This window comes from Epinephelus moara, chromosome 7 (genome assembly GCF_006386435.1).
Source record: "Epinephelus moara isolate mb chromosome 7, YSFRI_EMoa_1.0, whole genome shotgun sequence".
Lineage (NCBI taxonomy): Eukaryota > Metazoa > Chordata > Actinopteri > Perciformes > Serranidae > Epinephelus > Epinephelus moara.
In genome coordinates, this window is record NC_065512.1 from 12541362 (window position 1) to 12563844 (window position 22483).

The 22483-nt window shown below is 40.2% G+C and overlaps 1 protein-coding gene across 1 annotated transcript in view; it reads right to left on the bottom strand.

The window, feature by feature from the left end:
- The window catches only part of myo3b (myosin IIIB), an 89925-nt gene that overhangs the window by 36284 nt on the left and 31158 nt on the right, over nt 1–22483 (bottom strand). Inside the window, exons 14-26 of the mRNA XM_050048245.1 lie at nt 21636–21740; nt 21332–21415; nt 21005–21207; nt 20827–20925; nt 20632–20746; nt 19222–19348; nt 18452–18662; nt 17499–17646; nt 14054–14207; nt 13099–13187; nt 12391–12520; nt 2556–2635; nt 924–944 (exon numbers count right to left, since the gene is read on the bottom strand). Coding sequence (XP_049904202.1) covers nt 924–944; nt 2556–2635; nt 12391–12520; nt 13099–13187; nt 14054–14207; nt 17499–17646; nt 18452–18662; nt 19222–19348; nt 20632–20746; nt 20827–20925; nt 21005–21207; nt 21332–21415; nt 21636–21740 — 1566 coding nt within the window. The remainder of the gene's footprint in view (nt 1–923; nt 945–2555; nt 2636–12390; nt 12521–13098; nt 13188–14053; nt 14208–17498; nt 17647–18451; nt 18663–19221; nt 19349–20631; nt 20747–20826; nt 20926–21004; nt 21208–21331; nt 21416–21635; nt 21741–22483) is intronic.

A 22483-nucleotide genomic window follows, 5' to 3' on the forward strand; every position in this document is an offset into this window, starting at 1 on the left:
AGCTAACAATCTAGAGAATAATTCTGCACTGCTGTGGGGCATGGGAAAATTGCAGAGCATTCTGAGTAATGAGACCAGCCGTCACCAAGCAGACAGTCATCCCGACGACGACGACGGATTAACGAGGACACAATATAAGCTTTCTAATGGCCTTTGCAGTTCATGGCTTCATCAAAATTAATGATGCAATTGATGTCTACGTAGCAAAGTGCATATCTTAATTCTTTATTCCATCCCAGTACAGAGAAAGAAAGGTACGTCAAACGTTCTCTGAGTTACATGAAGAGAGGAATCGGATGCTTTGACACTTTGCTATTTTGAAAGCAGATCACACAGAAGTAGGAACGGTTATCTAGGACTCACTTCCACTATTCTAACAACCGTCACTTTAATCTGGTCCTACTGGTAACTTTTTGTACGTGTCAGTTTCTGTCAACTTTTCCCCGACTCTGATTGAGAACATGACGGCATACATATTACATCAATCACACTGAGTTGTTACTAAGAAGCCCTTTCTTCTTCAGGAATAACTGAGTAGGTGCTTAGGGGAAGTTCAACAAAGTTCCTCCACAGTTATTTTGGCCTGTGTTTGTGTCCCACATTAAGTATTTCTATAATCTGAAAGGATACATCACAGAGCATTTGTTTACATTAATGATGCAGAATTGTGGCGGCGTGACAAAAAATGTACTTCAAAAGAAATGATTTACATTTTCCAAAGTCAAAGACTGTGATTGATGTTAGGAAAGTGAAGCTGAACACAATTTAAAGTTAGTGAAACAAAGTTAAAGTTTCAATTTGGATTACAATGATGATCAGTTCATTTTTGGGAACTATGTATTTTCAAAGACTGTTTGGATTTGGAACTGGGCTACAATTTAGAAACGATTTAGACCTATTTACTATTTCAACAGAAGCCTTACCTTCAATAGGTATTTGGGAGACTTGTCGGCGAATAACATGGAGATAAAGGAAGAGAGAAGTGGAAAGACAAACAGCTGAAATTTAAGGGGCTTTCCACTGTAAATCATAATGTGAATTCTTCTTCTGTTTTCTTTCTCAACAAAGACCAACTTTAAATAATTTCACAATGGACAGAGATCATTTCAGTTTCTAATCTTTCAGACATTATGATTTGAACAAATGTTTCCCCTTAAATAAAGTCAAAGAGACACAGTGAAATGAAACTGTTACAGTGTGAGTCCAGGAGTGGGAAAGTTAGAAAGTCCCTGCTATCAAGAAACTTTTTGTTTTTTGCTAACTGTTTTGTGCTATAACAAGACGTGTGTGATACTATAATACCATAGAAAGCACTCTGCATGAAGAACCTCAGTATAAACATGATAAATATACAGCACTGAATGCAAACATTTCCAGTCCACTTCTCAGACCCTGTCTATACATGTACTGATCATTTCAAAAACTGATATTTTCCACTACGTTTTGGTCTCTTGTCCACATGCAAATGGAGTTAAGGTCACTAAAACAGAGATTTTTTAAATCGCCTTTTAAGGTACAGATTTTTCAAAACTCCAGTTACTGTTTATCTATATGGACGCTTAAAATGGAGCGTTTGGAAAACAATGACGTCGTCTCCTCAATTTGTGCATGCCCATTGTGTAATGACCAAAAGCCAGGAACAACAACAATGGCGACTACCTGTTTGCTAAAGTTTTGTTTGCACTGTTTAGTCTAATAACAACTATATACTAAAACTTAGTACTGCTGCACCACTTCACTGAAGAATGGAGCCGTCTGCTGCACCCAGTATTACTTGCTCCATCTCACTGTCCGTGCCAGAAACGACACTTTTGGGTCAGACCTGGTTGAACCAGCAGATGGTGGGAAACTTTCCAGAGTGGGATTGTTGTCAGTCAGGAATGGAAGGAAAACTTAAGCATGTCCAGAACATCACTTGTATGTTTGAGTGAACTCCTTCATCCTTAAATTGAACGGGTGACGAGATCTCCAGTAGGTGTTTAAGAAAAGGTAATGTCAGCAGTTAACAGACAGTTAACACTAGCATTTGTTTGGGTTTGTTTTTGCGTCCTAGTGTGGACAGAGATATTTTGTGAAACAAAGGTCATGTGGACAGAATTATTTTTAAAATGGAGGGGAAAAATGTCTGTTTTTAAAATATCTGTATACATGACAGAGCCGTGGTATGTCCTCTGAGTGTCGCTACATTAAGAAATATAGTGGAATATTAGACTTATGAACTTATCCTAGCCTCTTATTGAAGTATGTTGATGCAGTTATCTGAGCTGATTTTAGAAGACCTACACTTCTCCCCCAAATACTTTAGTGCCCATTAACAACAAAACAACAACAGTTAGTAAGTCTGAAAACTACTTTTATGCCGTAGACACCAAATGCCAGATGGCGATGCTGCATCACCACAAGCAAGACAGCAAACATAACAGGGTAGTCAATTAATGTGGCTACGCCTCACAGCACAAGTTTTTACTGGGATTCTTATGGTGCTATGCCTGTGAGCAACAAATAAAAAAACATTATGTTCTCAGATGTGATGATTTGTGCTACAGGAGCCTCACCTTGGTGCGTCCTGATCCAAGCTGCGGTGGCAGAGATCTGGAGGCAGCAGTGACTCGGGCTCTGGATGTCGCCAGATTTCCTGTTTAAAACCAGACCATGAAAACAGTCACGAGTAGTCGCATCAGGTCTTATTTAGAGAGGTATTTAACTGCTGGAAAGATGGTCCATTCATAAAACTGGGCTGTCTGTGTAGCAGAAAGATGCAAATAACTGGCCAGACCAGAGGACAGAGAAAAAGAGCTGTGGCATTCATTTATGCTGAAATGTGGGGATGTCGGTTTCAATTAATTTTGCTTTTGATATCCTGACACCCATTTACTGGTAACCTTCCTGTTTTCACTGGTTATCTAAGTTGTTTTTTTGGCTTTATGTGTCAGTTAAACTGTGTAAGGGGGAGAGAAAGAGGGGAGATAACATGTAGCAAAGAGCCATGGGCTGGAATCGAGCTCGAAGCTGCTGTGGCAATGACATGGCCTTTGTACAAGGGCTGCTCACTGTACCTGCTGACCTACTGGGCGCGCTGCTAGTTAGCTGAGTTAAAGTTAGCCTTGTCTAATGTTAGCCTACACTGCTTTATGCATCAGCAGGGTCAGGTGGGAGCTAGCTAGCAGTGCTGCTCATTCAGTGATTACTGCTGTTTACGCCATCCACGTCGTGGGATGACGTTGCTGCAGAAACATCATAGTGACCCTTGGTCTCCCCCAGGAAGCCCTTCTGAGCAAGCAGTTACATTTTGAGCTGAAGTAGCCCTTGGTAACCAGGAGGGAGACCGAATGTGGGCACAATGTGTCCACAGCAATGCTGTTGGGTTGGGGCAGCATCTCTAGCGATAATCTTATAATGAGCAGCTAACTAGTCTATGGCTTCCACCCACTGTCTGGTGCATGGTGCAAAAAATATTCTCAGCAGTTAACCAATTAACGGTAAACTGTTGACATCACTATTTCAAAGGTAGAAAACCTACAACAACCAGAGTGGACTGCCCCGCACAGAACCAATGAACACTCCACTGGTGGGTGACGTGATGCAAGCTTGTCGGTTTTGACACAGAAAACAATTTGGCGGCTGGCTGGTCACAAAATCACAGTTACACAGTGCACTAAAATATGTTTCTGAAAACATTTTAAGTCCAGTTCAGACTCTAGATTGACGACGAGACCAGAACTTGCAATGTGCCGTTCTGCAACGCTCTAAAAACCTTCCGGTTCCCACCAATGCAACTCGATAAGACGATGTATTATCTCCATGCAACAACTCTCTGTACATCTGTTCTGATTTTCAGCTTTTCAGGCTTATTTTGTGGCTAAATATAATTTGTAGCTTCTTGAAATATGAATGAGGATAGTGATAGTGAGATACTGGCTACAGAATTCATAAGATCTGAATACATAATAAATACGCCACAATAATAACAACCAGCGGTGGTTAATCAGTCATTGAGAATGTGTGTGTGTGTGTGTCGGGGGGCATAAGCACACAGGCTACAGCAAACAGCAGCAGCGACCCACTGTCCAACACCGGCACATTGTGAGGACAGAAACACAGGGCTCGGCGGGGACAGATCACCTACTACAACGGGCAAACACACCGTCTGCAGTCATTTTGACTTGGCTGGTGGACTTCACCACAGGCCAATTGGCTGTAGAAACAGGTGACCAGCCTTAAGTTCTAAAACCACCTGCCGGCAATTTAACCAGCAGAGTCGCAGGTAACACCATTAGCCGGCTTGAGTCGACTTCAGATGGCCAGTTCACTCACTGCAACTTTTTTTTGCGACGTTCTAAAATGGTTTTATCTCATCGCAAATCTTTGATCTGAACTGGGCTTTAGGCGAGACATAGGCAACACGGTAGAAGAATCTTAGTTTATATTTGATCAGCACTGCGTAATTTTACAGTTTGATCTGAGTTTGAGAGAAAGAGGGAAAGCTGTCTCTCTCTCGATACACTTTTTGACTTTGTGTCCATGGTGGCAGGCATATGAAATTGCAGAGGTACAAACTGTAGTTTGAGGAATAACCTTAGAGCCAGCAAAAATCCACTGGATGACATGAAACGTGTCACCCAACTGATTTAAGCTGAGATATGAGCAGAGAGATCTGGACGGTGGTAAAATGGAGGGAAGTCTACCACAGTTCATTTACACAGACTACCCACACTGTTACAAAGCTGATTCAAAATCTGCAAAGTATCCCTTTAGAGCTTAAAATAGTTTGAACAGCTGTTTCAAATAAAGGGAGGAAATGATTATTGAAAGTACACTATTAAACATGGAGACTCAGTAAACACTTTGGGGCAATATTATTCTTCAGCATACAACATATAAGGAACATCAATTGGTGTTCCTTATATGTTGTATGCTGAAGAATAATGTGAACGGCTTCACTGCTATGTTACCAGTAGTGTTCATACTGCAGCACAGTATAAGAGACAGTTCAGAGGGAGCCTAAATCTGAGCTGAATCCCATGGACTCAGGAGTGCAGCTGCGTGCACAGCAGTCCAACAGCCCCACACACAGCGGAAAGGATATGAACATAGCATATGCAAGACAGTCTGAACATTTCAAAGTTTCTGCACAAGATGTCCAAATGTTTTCTCTGGCTATATCTTCAGAGGCTAAACTGTGATTAATAGCAGTGAAAGAAGCCTTTGAAGCAGGATTGGTGACATCAAAGTCCTAATCCATGGGTGGCAGGATTTTTATAATGAGTGGGAAGTATCTTAACACATTTCAAAGGGTTTACTCCATGAATAAACAATAGCTGCACAGATGTGCCACACACACCTTTAGAAAAATACGTCTGCAGACACAGGAGGCAGCATTACCCAAGCAGCCGTGTATGGCAAGGAGGAAAACCTTTGTACGTTTTTTAAGATAAAGCCGAAGTGACAGGCCAACAATTGTTCTAGATTTTCTACCGCACACAGACGAACTTTGAAAATGCAAATATGTAGTCGGCTTCTGCTATATAATTTCGAGACTCACGTCAGTTGTTCAGGACGTGGTCTGACACCAAGCCAAAAACTTAAACGCTGGATCAGCGCCTGCGTTTCTCGGAGGACTCTATGCTATCAAGTGTGTATTAGAAGCATCAATCAAACACTAGAGAGATCAAATCAATTTATGATGGATTAATTAACAGCCAGACCACTTCTAACTTTAGACAAAGAACGTCCTGCTTGTGCCAAAGGTTTTAAAGTGAGCCAAAGCAATGTGGTGTCTCATGGGGCAAAAACACACACACACACACACACACACACACACACACACACACACACTGCTGTAGTCAAAACAAGCCAAAACATATGATGTGAGGGAACTTCAAAAGGACTCAAACAGTCTTTTAAGCTAGTGATGATACTGCTTTTTGCATTTGACAGTTATCTGTTAATTTTTATTTATTTATCTACTTATTTATTCTGCCATTAATACATTTTGCATTTTGGTAAACAAGCTAAATTTGAGATATTCTGTCAAACTAAAATATGCACTTCTATATTTGTTAATAATGTGCTTGAGAGAATATCCACAGGTTTTGGATCTCCACCTAAAAATAGAAGAAAGGAAAGTGTAAAATATGATAACATGGAAATATGAGCAGTTAATTGCTCATTATGAACACATGTTTGTGAGAGGGCCTTGTGTTTAGGATCACAGGGACAGATTTTACATCCTCAAACGCCCCTTCGGCACAATCAACACAAAAAAAAAACATACACACACGCACAAAAAAAGTATGATCTTTGAGAACAGGAGCCGTTAAACTGTGTCGGGTATATTACCAGCACACAGGCAGGGAGGGCCCCGCTCCAATTAGCCCAGAGTAAAGCTGGATGGATTAATTGGAGTGGGTCTTGTGCAAATGAAGTGCGCTCTCTCCTCTCCCCATTAGTGCTGCTGGGCCAGATCATCTGAGCACATTTGTCATGATGAATTAGCGGCTGCGAGTGGAACGGGCTCATGGAGTGTCACTGTGCTTTCACGCCTCTCACTTCCATGACACCATCAAGGGGAGATGAAGGGGCTGCGCCGCGATGAGAGAAACTATGACAGTTGTACCTAAGCCTCGCAAATGGACACTCGCTGCTTTCTTCGTGTATTCCTTGGCGGCGGGTCGTATTAATTCATTCTTCTGGCGGGTTTCATACCCCCTCCTGACTAGATGATTAGAGCACGGGTTAATAGTCAGTATCCTCAAAGATTTCCGTCTCCTGAGACATGAAACCAGGGGAACACCTGTGATGTCCGGCCTGAAAGAAGGCCTTCCAATTTAGATACAGTGAGGAACTTGTCTAATGATGTGGATTATAATTATTCAAATACTCAGACGAGCAAGAAAAATGCGTTCTTTGACAGTGGATTCAGTTACAGAAGAAGGCCATATATGTTTTTGGTTACAGCTCGAGGCAGTTTTTTACTTTTGTCAGTGCTTTTAAATATAATAAAATAAAATAATAAAAGCTTAACAATTAAAAGAGGAGCAGGTGAGAGGAATATTTCCCATCAGGTCACTCAGTCTTGAGAAACAGGCGGCGGAGGAGCGTCCCACTGATTGTTTCTGCTTCACGCATGTTGCTCTTGGCATGGACTTCCAGGACAAACAGAGTGAGGCAGAGCAGTGTGTGGGGAGGGGGGGTAGAAAGAGAAAAAGCCTTCCTTGGCATCTGTGCGTTCACTTTGAAAATTAAGCCCAGCAAGAATCCTGTAGGAAAAAAAAAAAGCTCAAGCTGGCAGTTGTATTGGGGTTCTATTGACAAGAATAGTCAATGTGCTTGGGATTAAAAAGCAATCCCGCGTTCAATATGACACCTCCCTACATGCTTTTATGAGTGCCAGTGTGTGCCTTGTACTTCAGAAGCTGTGGATCGAGCTGTCGACACGGGGGACAATCAAAGTTGTAAGAGAGAGCAGCCTTCCCGAGCTGAGTGAGCAGAGGCTTGCTGGATATCTCCGCCGCTCTCCCGCTCTCTTTTTGAAAACATGTGATCTAGAAACTCAACTCAGCAACCAAGCAAATGAGATTAAAGCACCCATAACCCCCCGCCACCCTCCCCACCCTCCATAACCACCACCGTTTATGCCTAGAGATGGCTCCGGGGGCTGTTGATTTAAATGCCATCCACTACTGTCAGAGCAGATCAATCATAAAAAGCATGGTGTAATTGGCTTTTAGTGACACAACACAGTGTTGCATTTATCAAAGGATGTTGTACCATGTGACTTAGGAGAGCTGGCTCCTCGCTATTGATGTGCGGGGCCGTCAAAAATCCCACTGCTGACTCAAAACATTCTCCAATACCACGATTAGGGGAGAAATTGAACAAAAGTATTACTTGGTGAGTGTCTCTTTTGGTAGCGAGAGTGTGTGGAAGTCTAGTGAAAGACTGTGGCGTCTGCCCACTGGGATGAAAAAGGCTTCTACTGGGAGAGAACAAAGAGCCAAATGTGTCATATCGCTGGGAGAAGCCTGTCATTTCTACACAGGAGGATCTCCTAACATGAAGGGAGACGGCGGGAGCTGCAGAGGACGGCAGGACTGCTGCTGTGGCTTCATGTGAAGATGTAAAAGCAATGTAAATTGTTCAATATGCACGATGGACTTGAACTTATAACCCCTGATATCTCACAGGAGAATATTGTGGTGTGAGCCTGTTCTGTTAACTCAACATTGTCTTACAATTGTAAAATATGAACAAGAAATCTTGTCACTCACAAAAATGTGACACCTGAGGTTGTGGACACTTTTACAGGTAAGTATTAGATGTCAAGACAGTTTAACTTTATTAATAAAGTGCCTAATCATAACAATGAACAATATCTAAATTCACTTTTTATATAGAGCATGTCCAGACCATGCTCTGTAATTTACAGAGACTCAACAATTACCCCATTAGCAAGCACTTTTATAAGCGTTACAGTAAAATTAAAACCTGCTTTGGATAAAAAAGGAAACGCAGATTCTTTCTTTTTACTTGGCAGAGGTAAAAGTAGCAATACCACCATATAAAAATATGCTGTTACAAGTAAAAGTCTTGCATCTAAAATCTTAAGTATTAGCAGCAAGATGTCAGTGTTATATCATTATATATGTCAATTAATTCTTATAATGTAAATTACTAGTGTAGCAGATTAGTTAATTACTTTATACACTGTTGGGTGGTGCATCATATCTTAAACTACTCACGTTTTGAATGTAAAATCTTAAAGATATAATATGAAGGACTTTCCTAAAAAACTATACATAGACTCATACACTAGTAGTCCCTCTAAATCATCAGTTACGACTCCAATATATGTGTGTGTTGTTGTATTTGTCTGCAGAGACTCTGCCTTCTGTCTGTATTTTCTTATTTTCTTTTTAGCTGCCGTGTTCGGGATGTTTTTTGGCACAGCATGAAGGTAAGACCGGGACTTTATAAAAAGGTAGCAACCAGGTAGTAATAGTGTGCATCCCAGAAAAAGCTGTAAAAACTGCGCCCAAAAAAATTCAAAAACTTGTTCCAAAATGAGGGTTAACCCATGGGTTGGGTTTCACATTCACTGGCGAGTGTTTTTACAATCAATTCCTTTAATCTACGGAGTAACACTATTAAAAAAAAACAAGCACCTCCCAAATTGCAGGACGTGAGTAAATGTACTACTGCAACCAAATATACAGTGAATCCATCCACCAATATACAACATCCAGTTTTCCTCCTTAATGAGACAGATTATGTCATGTTAGTCTGATTTTTGTTGCTTTCTGAGGTTTCCCTAAAACACTGATTAACTATCACAAGAACAGCACAAATATATAAAATCATAAAAGTCTTTTTTAAGACAGATAACATTTTTTTTCTCAGCAGATGGAAAGTCACCACAAAAAGTCATCTTCTTTCTCAAATTATAACACATACTATGTTCTAGGAGCATGCATACATGCAACAGTAAATCAGATTTTTAATCAAAATATATCTGTCACTACAGCCCTTGTACATTTTGCTAGTGCTCAAGTATAATCACACACTTGTTTCAAATGCTCAGCTGGCCTTCAAACAATTCAAAATGACAACAAACTGAGCTAGTGTCCTGCAGGTCTTGCTCACACCAGTGACTTACTACATACAGCACACATTATAAAGTGTTAAAACCCTGACAAAGATAAAATATGTCTTTATACTCTGCTGTCTGTGAACTCTAACTCCTCACAGGTCACACATCACTCTGCACAGCCTCCATTTTCATTGTGCTCTGACAAAGGACTGGCAGTCTCGAGGTGCTGTGTGCAGTGTGTGTGCACATGTGCTGTGCTACAAGCAGCGAGGCCAGGCAGCCCTGAGGCTACACACATACACACACACACACGCACACACACCAACCCACCCACCCACAGAGACCCACACTGTGACCGCAGGCTGCCCAGGCCCTGGTAGGCCCTACTGAGCCCAGCCAATTCAAACACTGTGATCCCCCTGATCTGGGAAAGGCCCTGGCTCTGATGAATTTGTCCATGCAAATACATCCCATTTCCTCTGACAAAACACCACCACATGTCCAAGCCTCAAGGACCCACATTCTGCAGGGCTCAAGTGGCCTCGCTATTCACCGCCTGGGAGCTTTTTACTTTCTGGGGCCCTCCTAGTTTCCTACTGTTCTCAAAACATGAACTGCATCAATACTCAGACTGTCACATTCTCAATCTGCTGTGTGAAATGAATGGGCAGTCTGCTACATTCACGTGGACTGTGTGTGTGTTTGAAACAAAATATAAAAACGCAGAGGAACATTATCTGCTTTAGAGAATTGCTCCTGTATCACTGCACTGTTTGATGTGTGTAGAAACATTACAAATTCACTGCATGTAAGTGTGTAGTTTGACATCCCAGATCCATTATTTCACTTCCATCCCAGTGTCAGGCTGCAGGTCTACAAGGGTGTCCCCTAGTGGTGACACTGCGAGGAGGAGACCCAGAGTGTGTGAAACCACCCTGGTGTAAAACAGATTTCCATCAGATCCCCACAGATAATGGTAATTTCACAGATAACAGTGAATCTATAATGTGAAGTAAAATGCAAATTAAATCCCCCCACAAATTTTACCCCGAAGAATAGATTTATAATTTTCTTATGCTATACTGTATCTCACTTTAAACGGCGCTCCATCTTTTCCAGAACGATAAGCCGGGGCAGAGCGTTTCATAGCTTTTATCTAACGAGATGATCTGCAGTTTCACAAACTGCAATGAGAAAATTGGACCTCCAACTCCAAAGAAATAACAGAGAGTTGACTGCCAGCATATTGCAGTCATACTGCTTTTACTTTACAAGAACATGCAACAGAATCTATAAAATTTCTGTGAGCTATGGTGGAGCTTTTCAGGATAAAAAAGCTCAAGCTGCACAGCACAGTAACAGTTTATTTTAGCGGCAAATCATCATTGTTGCAGGAATAACATTAAAAAAATCTGCCCTGTCTCTGGCAGGTAATATTACGTCTGATCCCTTCTCACATTTTATTTGACGAATATAAGCTTTTGCAATCAAACAAAAGATTCAGAGTCCCACAGGCTCAAGAGGACCTCTTTTGTTCCTCAGCCTGTCAACCTATTAAATCAGGTTTCTAAGTAGCCTCAGTGTACCAGGGTCGAACACTGAATGTGATAGAATGATTAATTTGTTGCACTACTTCTACTTCCTGTAAGGTCTGATGTGATTTGTAGCGTCTGGTTTTGTATTCATGTGTATTTATGTGAAACAGCTGACAACCTGGAGCGCAAAACAAATTTCAATTTTTTCTGATAATAAAGTGAAACCACATCAAATCAATCGACATTAACTTGATCCACTGGTCTGAACAAAAGGGAAGTGGAACAAAAAGGAAATAAAGAAGCTCTTAGATCTCTCTGACACTGTGTCAGCAGCAGTAAACATTACAGCACATCTCAGTATCTATTCAGTGCCTTTGTGCACTGAAATGAAGTGTTCGCTGAATTTGTTTTTATAGAGTGTACTCCTCTGAAGCCGTTAATTGCTGAAAGGAAGTGGCTGAAGGCTCCCTTGTGCACAACCTGCAATTGAAGTTTACAGACACACCACACAGATTTCTCCTGGAGTCTCAGCTAAGGTGCCTTTTGTGAATTGAAGCTCCCTTTAATGCCACTGGGACTGAAAGCAGGCATTTACAGGCCCCTAAAAAGGAAGTGAATCACATAATGTGGCTTAGCTGAAATAAAGGAGGAAGTGGGAATCTGATAATTTAACACATCTATTAGCATTTCAGCTAAGTCAAGTGACCAGGAGGCCTCAGCCGCGGCTAATGACGAGCACATTACTCTACCTTCATTTAACCAACAGAAAAGAGGTGGGAAGAGTTGCTTTTGTGTTCTCTAAATACTGTTTCTTCATCCCCTGGGTATTTAGAAACCTTATCATAAAAATATCCCACTGCACCCACAATCTGTAGATAGCATTCAGCAGTGGGAAACCAAGAGGGACAGCTTAGTGAAAATAAAAACAGAGCGCCGTGCAGAGAGCTGAGCCTCTCAAGAGATAATGGAGACTGCAGATTTATCCGAGCACGGCACACAGAGGCTTGAAATGAAGGGGGACCAGGAGATGCCTGGGAGCCGCGTCTTTAAGAAACCCACTTACCTGAACATTTATGGAAGCAGTAGACACCAGCACAATTCACAAAGTAATACAGTCGGAACCCGGCATTGTTAACAATAGTTTGTCTCAAAGAAAAGTTTCCATTACCATTTCCATTGTGGTTGGCGGGAGAATAATGTTCCTGTTAGTGGCTGAGATGTTCTACATTGCTGTATTTTTCACTAAAGGCCTATATCGCGGCGTACCTGTTTTAGTTAAAGGGCTGGAGAACAGCTGCTGCAAAAGTTTGTTCTCTGATGTTCTCAGGACGACGACGATGTCCGCAGGAAGAGTGTCTCTATTTCTCTCCAAAAATCCATTCACGTTGTACATTACCTGTGGAGACACAAGCATAAACTCAGATTTGGAATTAACTCTCGTAAAGGGCCTGGCAATATGGCTGAAATTAATATTAATATAATTTTCTGATTTAAATGGAACCAGTGGCATTTGTGATGGGCATTTAAAAAACTTAACCTATTGTTAATACACTGCTTAATATCCTATCACACCGAGGAACAAGTCAGTGTGTTATCTGTTGCACAGTAGGGCTGCAACTAATGCTTATTTCCATTGTCGATTAATCTGTCTATTATTTACTCAATAAATCCATCAGTTTTTTCGTCAATAAAATGCCAGGAAATGGTGAAAAATGTTGATCAGTGTTTCCCAAAGCTCAAGATAACATCCTCAAGTGTCTTGTTTTTTCCACAACCCAAAAGCATTCAGTTTACTGTCACAGAGGCAGAAAGAAACCGGAAAATATTCACATTTAAGAAGCTGGAAACTGATTTTGACTTGTCTTCTTAAAAAATGACTTAAACCAAGAAACTGATTATAAAATTTGTTGGCAATTAATTTAATAGCTGACAACTAATTAATGAAAAGCTGCAGCTCTGTAGATAGCAAGATACCTTTCCTGCATAATGCTGAATCCCAAAACAAAGCTCCACACGTTTTGGTATCCAGAAGTACTTGCAGCGCAAATTGTCTTCAAATTTATCTGTTGGTAAGAAATGAGAAAGGCAAACAAAGTCAATGATACAAAAAGATGCTTTGAACAGCACATAGGTCGACACAGTTCAAATATCTAAGCCAGGGCCACTGGATGATTTCACACACCAAATATTGATGCACTTGTAAAGACTATGAGGTATCAGATTTTAGGAGTAAGTTAAACAGTGAGTATTCTACTTCATGTAAAATGCTGCTTCAGAGGCTTCACCACTCTGACCACAATATGGCTCTCTGACACGACAATGAACACTTACTATGGTCATATTTAAAGATATTGAACACTGTGTATAATATTGTCAATCAGCAGCTTCAGTACAAAAGAATCTGTATCAGACTTATATCTTAAAACAATGTTGCTGGAACCCTATTCATAAGGCACTGCTAAAACCTTTGATTTGTAAATAGTTTAGGGCAATAACTTAACCTGCTTCATCAATAGCTTCCACCTCTGTTTGGTGAGATGATGCCAGCATTAATGCACAGGAGTGGAAACATATGGAAAAATGTATTTGTAATGACAATAAGTAGTCATCTGACTGAATGTGGAAAAACTGAGACATATCGTTCTTAATTTTCCTAAGACATCTCAGGCTGTTTGTCATCTGTTTTGTAAATGGATGTTTTCATAATGTGCATCTTTACACTTAAAAAAGGAAACAATTTGGATATGGTGTTGTTATTCAAAGGTTATTTTTCAGTGGTTTTACTGGACCGGACCGCCAAAGGTCGTATTGGAGCTGTGAGGCGAGAGCTGCAACCACATTCAAAGATGCAGTGACCTCTGACCTCTTATATTCACGTATAATGATTTTTTTTTTTTTTATGTTTGAGCATGTTTAGTTTCAGTCTTACCCACTAAGGTCTGGTCAGTTGCCTGAGGGAAGCGACTCTCCTCGTCCATCAGGGACAGCAGACCCATGGGCTTCTGCAGAAACATGTCCAGGATGGGCCTGTTGTCTTCGTACTCCACCAGGCTGGCATCCACACCCTCGCTCTGGTATTCCATCTAATTAGGACCAGTGAATGTAGAACAATCCAGTTAATGATTTCTCTAAATGACCCAATTAAACAATCTGGGCTAAATATGATTTCTGCATGTGTGTGTGTGTGGGGGGAAAAAAGAGTTTCTAATCAACAAAACCAAACAGCTGCAGCAGGCTGTGTGTGTCTATTGCTGAAGTTTACAGCATAATAGCATCTTTTACTGAATGCATAAAACAGAACAGCTCTGAACTAACAAATAGAGCCGCTTACTTATTCATAATTTATTTCACTTTGCAAATAACCCAGAGTCATATCATATTATTGCATCTATTTAATTTCAGATCAAAAAGTTGTTTTAAATATATATTTTACTAATAAAGTGGAACCAATGGATCTAAACCGTCCTCATGTTTAAGTCATTAACTCAGAATAATCAGTTTCTGTGTACAGCAGCGAGTCTTAAGACACCAAATAAAAATCCCTTTTCCACAGAGCACCAGCCCTTCATCGGGGGCAGCGCGCACTTGTTTGTAGAAGAGAAACTTTTCCACATGCTTAAAGGCCTTATTTTCAATGATCACTGCTGTAATTAATGTGTAAATGGTAAACGTCGCTTCCAGTTCTGGTCCCGGAGAGTGCCGGAAAATATAAATGAGCGAAGCATTATCAGATGTTATGTGTTAAATCCTGCCTAATAAATCATTTTATTTGTATTTAATTTAGTCTGTTCTTCAGAACACGTGTTTGTGTATGCATTTGAATGTACAGCTGGTAGAGTTTACTTGTAATAATGTTCTATATGATTAAAGTGCCCTGCATTACTGAGCTTTTCCTTTAAGAAGGACTGTTGCAAAGTTAACACAGACTAAAAGGCATTATGGCAAAATGGTTCTTGATTAATGTCTATTCATTTCCATCAAGGAAAATAAAGACTTCTCGCACTTCAGGGTAAACAACTTCATTAAATCAATTAAGGGCGTAATTTGGTGGTGCGTAACGGTATAAACAATCCTTTACACATCACAGCCTGGCTAAAAGCAAAATGTTCATGTTGAGAGCGTCTCTGCTCTGATGGATGTGAAAACACACAAATAATATTAAAATGACTGATTTTCATAAGTGTTTTAAAGGGAATTTTTACATGCAGTATTGTTGCTCAGGAGTGTTGTGTGGGTGCATTTACTCAGAGCACATTACATGCAGCTGTTGTCATGCGCTGTTTGTACATACACCTATGAAATGTAATGCACCAAAATTCATTTTTAACAAACGTGATCAGGTAAGCTATGATTGCGTGACCTATGTGCTGCTGAATGTAAAGAAAGAAGCAGTAAAAAGAGTGAAACTCTGTGTACAGAGGCAGGTTGGAGTGGTGGATAAGTCAAACAAACACAGGACTTTCCCCAAGGAGACGATGGTGTCTTATGTACTGTAAATCCAAATGAACTCTTGAGTTATTCTAAGGCCCGTCGTCCCCATGTTTGTATTCCTAAATCTAACCTACGTAACTTTACTTGCCTGATCCTACCCTACATAACGTTATGTTTAGTATCTAACTTTGAGGTAAGTATGTACCGTGAAACACCCCAACTACATTTCTTCTCCTAAATCTAACCTACATAACTATAAATATATTACATAAATTTATGTTAAATACGTAACATGACAACCCATTACAATGTTTCTTTTTCCAAACCTAATCTACGTAACTAAATATTTAGTATGTAACATTACATTAAGTACATAACGTTACAACCCTCAACAATGTTTGTCCTTCCAAACCTAACCTACATTACTAAATATTTAGTATGTAACTTCATGTTAAGTACATTACTTCACGTTAAGTGCGTTACGTGACAACCCTCAACACTGTTTCTTCTTCCAAACCTAACCTACGTAACTTTATTTTTAGCACCTAATTTTACATTAAGTACATGACATGACCACCCTCAACGATGTTTCTTCTCCTACACCTAACCTATGTGACTTTACTTGCCTATACCCAACCTACGAAATTTTGCATTTAGTACATAACTTTATCTTAAATACGTTATGTCACAACCCCCAACCACATTTCTTTTCCTAAACCTAACCTACATAACTTAAAGTTTAGTACGTACCTTTACGTTAAGTATGTAACATGACAACCCTCAACAATGTTACTTCTTCTAAACCTAACCTATGTAACTTTACTTGCCTAAACTCAGCCTACGTAACTTTGCATTAAATATGTAGCTTTATGTTAAGTACGTAATGTGACAACCCCAAACCACATTTCTTTTTTTACTAAATCTAACCAATGTAATTTTGCGTTAAGCACATAACTTCACATTAAAGCTACAGTTAGTAACTTTTATGAAAATAACTTTCTGTCATATTTGTTGAATCTATCTTTGGTTGACCCAAATACTCAGATGCTGTGTTTAATCTATTACTCTTGTGATGTTCAAAAATGTATTAAAACTTTTTTTTTTTTTTTTTGCTCTCCTTTCGCTTACACACAGCATTATATGAGAAAGAGTCTATAAAAAAAATCATATTCCTCCTCCTCTTATTGGCTCTAATGGCAGTTGCCAGAAAATACCACACATGACCAAAAACAACGAATCAGAGCAGAGGAGTCTCTAACACAGTTCTCAATCATATCTATCACTGCTCCTGAACTGCGGTCAAACTGTCAAACTAGGCAGAGCTGATCAAATATGAATCAAGATTCTGTTACTGCATTGCCTATTTCTCACCTCAAATGTTTTCAGAAACATATTTTAATGTACTGTTTTGCTGTAACATGAGAGTTTGTGACCCAGGCGCTATGTTGGAGACAGTCAAGTGAAGCACCAAGTACCGCCAATAGGCTGGACATATTTTCTCATTTTACAGCTAAACAGTACACTGAAATACATTTCTTAAACCATCTGAGGTCAGAAATAGGCAATGCAGTAACAGAACGTGCGCTGCCTAGTTTGACTGTTTGACCGCAGTTCACGAGCAGTGATTGACAGCTGTGTTAGAGACTCCTCAGCTCTGATTGGTTGTTTTTGTTCATATGTGGTGATGTCATTGGCAGCAATGCTAGAGGGCAAAGGAATATGATTATTTTCACATACTATCTGTCTCATGTACTTCTGTGTGGAGGAACAGTTTCAGCAAATAAGACAAAAATTTAGTTATATAACTACAGCTGTAAGTACGCAACATGACGGCCCTATCTCATATGAACCGTTGTATGAGGATATGTTGTTACATGATATGAATAGGTATGATGTATTTGCACAGACATACTTGATAACCTCTCTCTGCATGTCAAACTCACCTGTTCGAGGGCAAATATGTGCTGGTTGAAGTAAAACTGGATCTGCTCGTTTGCAATGTTGATACACAATTGTTCAAACGAGTTCTTCTTGAAGTTTTCAAATCCAAAGATGTCCAGGATTCCCACATTCATGCCACTCTCTGCGGCACTTCAAAGGAGGAAAAGGGGACAAACAAACTTATTCTTCTATGTTACGGAACGAGCAAATCCCCAGCAGGCATATTAATTGATAAAACTTTAATGATAATCCAAGTTCAACCCAAATACAGAGTCTGGTCTGAACGGCCTAGCAGTCTGATGAGAAATCATCAACATCAGCTTTCAAAAAGTCAGAGCTTCTTAAATGGTTTTATTTCACCCTCTATTGATTTAACCTCGAGTCATTTTCAATATCTGCACAAACAATACTCACTCCTACAACACAGCATGAAGACTCAACACCCTGCATTTCATATTCAGTGCTTGGAGCTGCTACTTTTCATGATCAGTCATTACCCGCTGTATGCAGAGGTCACCTTTAGCCCGTGCTACAGGGTTGTTAATGGCAATAAGGAAACGGCAAAGATGACTGGGATGCAGACAGGAACTCTGGCTTTTGTACATCTCTGAGAGACGACTCCTTGACAGTCGACGCTCATATTTATGAAGGAATTCTTTTGGATCAATGAACAGCCTCTTTGCAGTCTCTCTGAAGTCTTTTTAATCATCTGAACATTATTTTCCCTGCACGCAACTCTGTATCAAAAATTTATTAAAACTTTTTTTTTGCTCTCCTTTTGCTTGTCTTGTGCTTGCCCATTGATATTCTCCTCTGCATGTTTGCATCTACCTCTGCAGACTTCCATAAAGGTCATAAGAGCTGTGCAGAAACTCTGCGTGATCGCTCGAGATAATCGAAGAGGAGAGTAACGGTGAACGTCCACACAGATGTTCATCACCAGCTAGACACTCACCAGATATTCATGTCAGGCTGCAGCAGAGTGTTGATGCGGTTAACTATCCAGCTGAAGAGGCGCCCGTACAACGCCTTGGACATGGCATCTCGGACATCGACGGCTTTGTCCACGGTGTTGGTGCGGATGATGGTCTCGCCTCTGGTGACCACACACTGGGAGGTCAGTGCCTCCTGGAGCTCCTCAGGGCCGATGCTGAGGAGAGACGCAGCTGAGAGAAAAGAGGAGAGAGTTAATCAGTTTGATAATCAAGAGCTCGTCTGCTTTTATCATTAGCATAAAAATAAGCCCCGGCAATCTCTTACTGTGGATGTCTTAGCTTCTTTACATTTTTTATGTAAATGATCTGCGCTTTTGTATATATTATGGCTACAACTGCTTACAGAAACATTTCCTCTGTTTGCTGGGTAACAAAATATGATTGATTTATTGTTTAGTTTGTATAATGCACATAAAAGTGGCCACAAAAGCTTTTATGACATCCATAGTGGAACAGAAAAAAAACTATTACACAAAACATAAATCATTGCACAAAATAACAACACAATTCTCACAATGGTTCCCTTCTCAAAACACAACTGAGATCTCCTCTTCTGAGTGCAGTCCTGAAATCATCACACAAGGACAAATAAAACACAAAAGCTTCCTTTTTTTAATCTCACCAAAATCACATTTCCTCTTCAGGGAGACCATTAAACCTGTTCTCTTTGGCTAAAAGAATAATCTCGCCTGGCATTACAATACAGATTGCCTAATGTACCGTATCTCACCGTTCTCTAAGGCCTCTGAGTTAGGCACTTCACTCTTATCAGTTTGGTGCTGGGATGTGATGGAAGCAAATTCAATATTGCCAGTGTTCAAAATGGCCGAGAGGATTTTGTAAACAGAGTTGACCTCCTGAAAAAAGAAAAGAAAAAATACAAATATGTTAGCACTTAATTGATTTGTGTCAAGTACTCTATATTAGATCAAGTTTTAAAGGAATACTTCACCCACAAAATGACTATTTGTATATTAATTACTCACCCTGTATTATGTATGATAAAAAGGATCCAAAATCAGTGAACATTCTTGATGAATGTAAGTAAAGAGGGACCACATTTTACAACAGCAAAACTCTAACAAAACATCTGTTTACATACTCTCACACAACCTCTGCAGTGTAATGCAGGTCTCATTTATCCAGTCATATGCTCAGTGCTTCCCAAACACATGTATTTTCACCAAAACATTATGATTTAAAACACTTTTGCATACAAGTTAAGGCAAGCATTTGCGTTTGAACTCATGCGTTGCAATGAGCAGAGTGTAAATGCACATGCTTGCACAGGCGCGCCACTTGTCTGTGCCTGAGACTGTTTATGCAGAAGTGTTTTGGATTGTATAATTTTAGTAATAAAGCTTATAGTTAGGGCTGGCTCAGGCTTGCCTCGGACCAGCCCCTAGTTAGGCTGACATAGGCTTAGTCTGCCAGGGGACCTCTTATAATACACCGATCCCATTCTCTCTCTCTCTCTCTCTCTCTCTCTCTCTCTCTCTCTCTCTCTTTAATTTCTGAAAAGTTGGTTCTTCTTCATTTGCTAACATTCACGTCCTTTTACTGCATCTCACTAACTCAGCTTTACTGCACGTCACCAACTTGGCTTCTTCTTTGAAACCATTGTGCTCCACTGTCTCATACATATCGCAGCTGTGCCTGGATCGTACGCTGTGGTTGTGCTGCTACTGTGGTCCTGCCTGATGCCTCCTACTGCTGCTGTTATCCTTAATCATACTTCTACTGTTATTACACACATATGATCATTATTGTCACATACATATACTATCATATATCAATATATACTTACTACATATGCTACCACAATTACTGTTCTTATTATTATAATATCATTACTAACATTAATGTTATTGTCACTATTGTCATTACTGTCTGCCCTGTATCTCTCTTTGCCTTGAGATTTGGATTATACTGTACAAGTTGTGTGAGAGTTTGTAATGCTGCATGCTTTGTTGTTAAACATGGTCCCCCTTTACTTGAATTCATGAAGAATGTTCGCTGTTTTTAGATTCTTTGTTCAACATTGAGGCATGTGAGAAAAGCAAAGTCTTCTTCACAAATTCACCGTAGCACGGGTTGAACAATCGGTCATTTTGCGGGTGGAGTATTACTTCTTAAGTACCTCTTCAGTAAAGCCGATATTTCTGAAGCACTCCTGAATTGCGTCAAACTGCTCCGTGTACAGTTTGCTGGAGACAATGTCTTGCATCACTTTGCAGTTCTGGCTGTCAATATACCTGCAGAGGCACATTATGGCTATCAATATTCATGCTCCGACATCATGAGATGAACATGTCAAAGACAAACGGCTACCAACCTGGGTGGTGTCCTGTCTGGTAGCCTGTAAGTCTTCAGCTTGTCTTGGTGGTAAAGCCCAGCATATATGTAATAAAATATGTGGAAGTTTTTCTCCCCACTGAAAGAAAGAAACAAACAGAGCAGTCAGAAGTGTGACGAAGGGAACTTCAGTCAGACCAAGCCTGAGCAGCACGTACGTTGCCTGTTTGATGACCCTTGACTTCTCCAGCAGGTACTCGGATATCTTGGCCCCGATGACCGCTCCAGTGGGTGTGAACTTCATCTCCAGGTATTTGCCGAAGCGGCTGGAGTTGTCATTGATAGCTGTGCAGGCGTTTCCAAAGGCCTCTACCAAAGGGTTCACCTGCAAGATCTTTTCACGCAGCGTCCGATTGTTTGCCTGAAAGCAACAACATATTTCTTTGATAAAATATGCTTATCATATAACTATGAATTTAAGATTCTTGCAGTAGCACAGTATTAACAAATTTAACAATGAAAGGATGGCTTAAATGCTACTATACCTTTCCCAAGAAGGTAAGATGTTGAACAATCAAATGAGCGCTCTCTGTTTTCCCTGCACCACTCTCCCCGCTAATTATAATACACTGAAACAAAAGGAAGACGAAGTACCTACATTGCTCCTTTATTTAACCAGGAAAAAGTCTTTAATTAAATATTTCTTTAAGACAGACCACATCACTTAACAGATACTTTTGTCCCAAAGTGGGCACATATGCTACAACATCCCTTTCAACATTTTAAAACACTGGTAAACATAATTTTCTTTGAGGATTTTCATCATTTCCAGTTTTTTTTCTAAGGTACCTGGTCTTTGCAGAACGTCACCATGCCTCTGTATGCTGCATCTGCAGTAGCAAAGATGTGTGGAGGGTTGTCAGCCCGCTTCACACCGTGGTACAGCTTAGAAAACTAAGAGAAGGCACACACAGACACAAAGCACATTATTTTCAGTTTCAAAGGTTTTAACAAGAAAAAATAATTTATTAAAAGATCCCAGAATGTTGCACTGTTGTAATTTTTTAGAATAAGTTTTTCACCTGTTTTTAATATTTACAAGAAACACTGGCACATTTCCACACTTTCAAAAAAGGAACATGGAGTCTACAGCCATGCTAGCAGCTTTGTGAGGTTGTACTTTGGCACACGTGTACTTGTGTTTATGGCTTAATGCTGAGGTCAGCATGCTACATGCTCACAATGACAATGCTAACATGCTGATGTTTAGCAAGTATAATGTGTATAATATTAGCACTAAACACAAGGTACAACTGAGGCTGATGGGAATGTCATTAGTTCCTCTTGTATCTGGTCATAAACCAAAGTATTGGACAAACTGAAATTGTGACCCAATGATGACGCTAGATGAGGGATAATCAGTTATTACAGTTCTTGAGGGTATCATGAATGTCTGCACTAAATGTCAAGACAATCCATCCTGGTGCTGGAGAGGATGCCAGGGGATTTCATTCTCTGGGGACCACGAATATCTGCAGAAATTTTCATGATAATCTATCATATAGTTGTTGAGATATTTCAGCCTGGACAAAAGCGGTGGACCAGACAACTGATTGACCTTGCTATCCCTGGAGACATGCCGCTAGAATGGCTGATAATAATAAATGGTTAAACCAGAGGTAGGCAGCCCCTCTCCA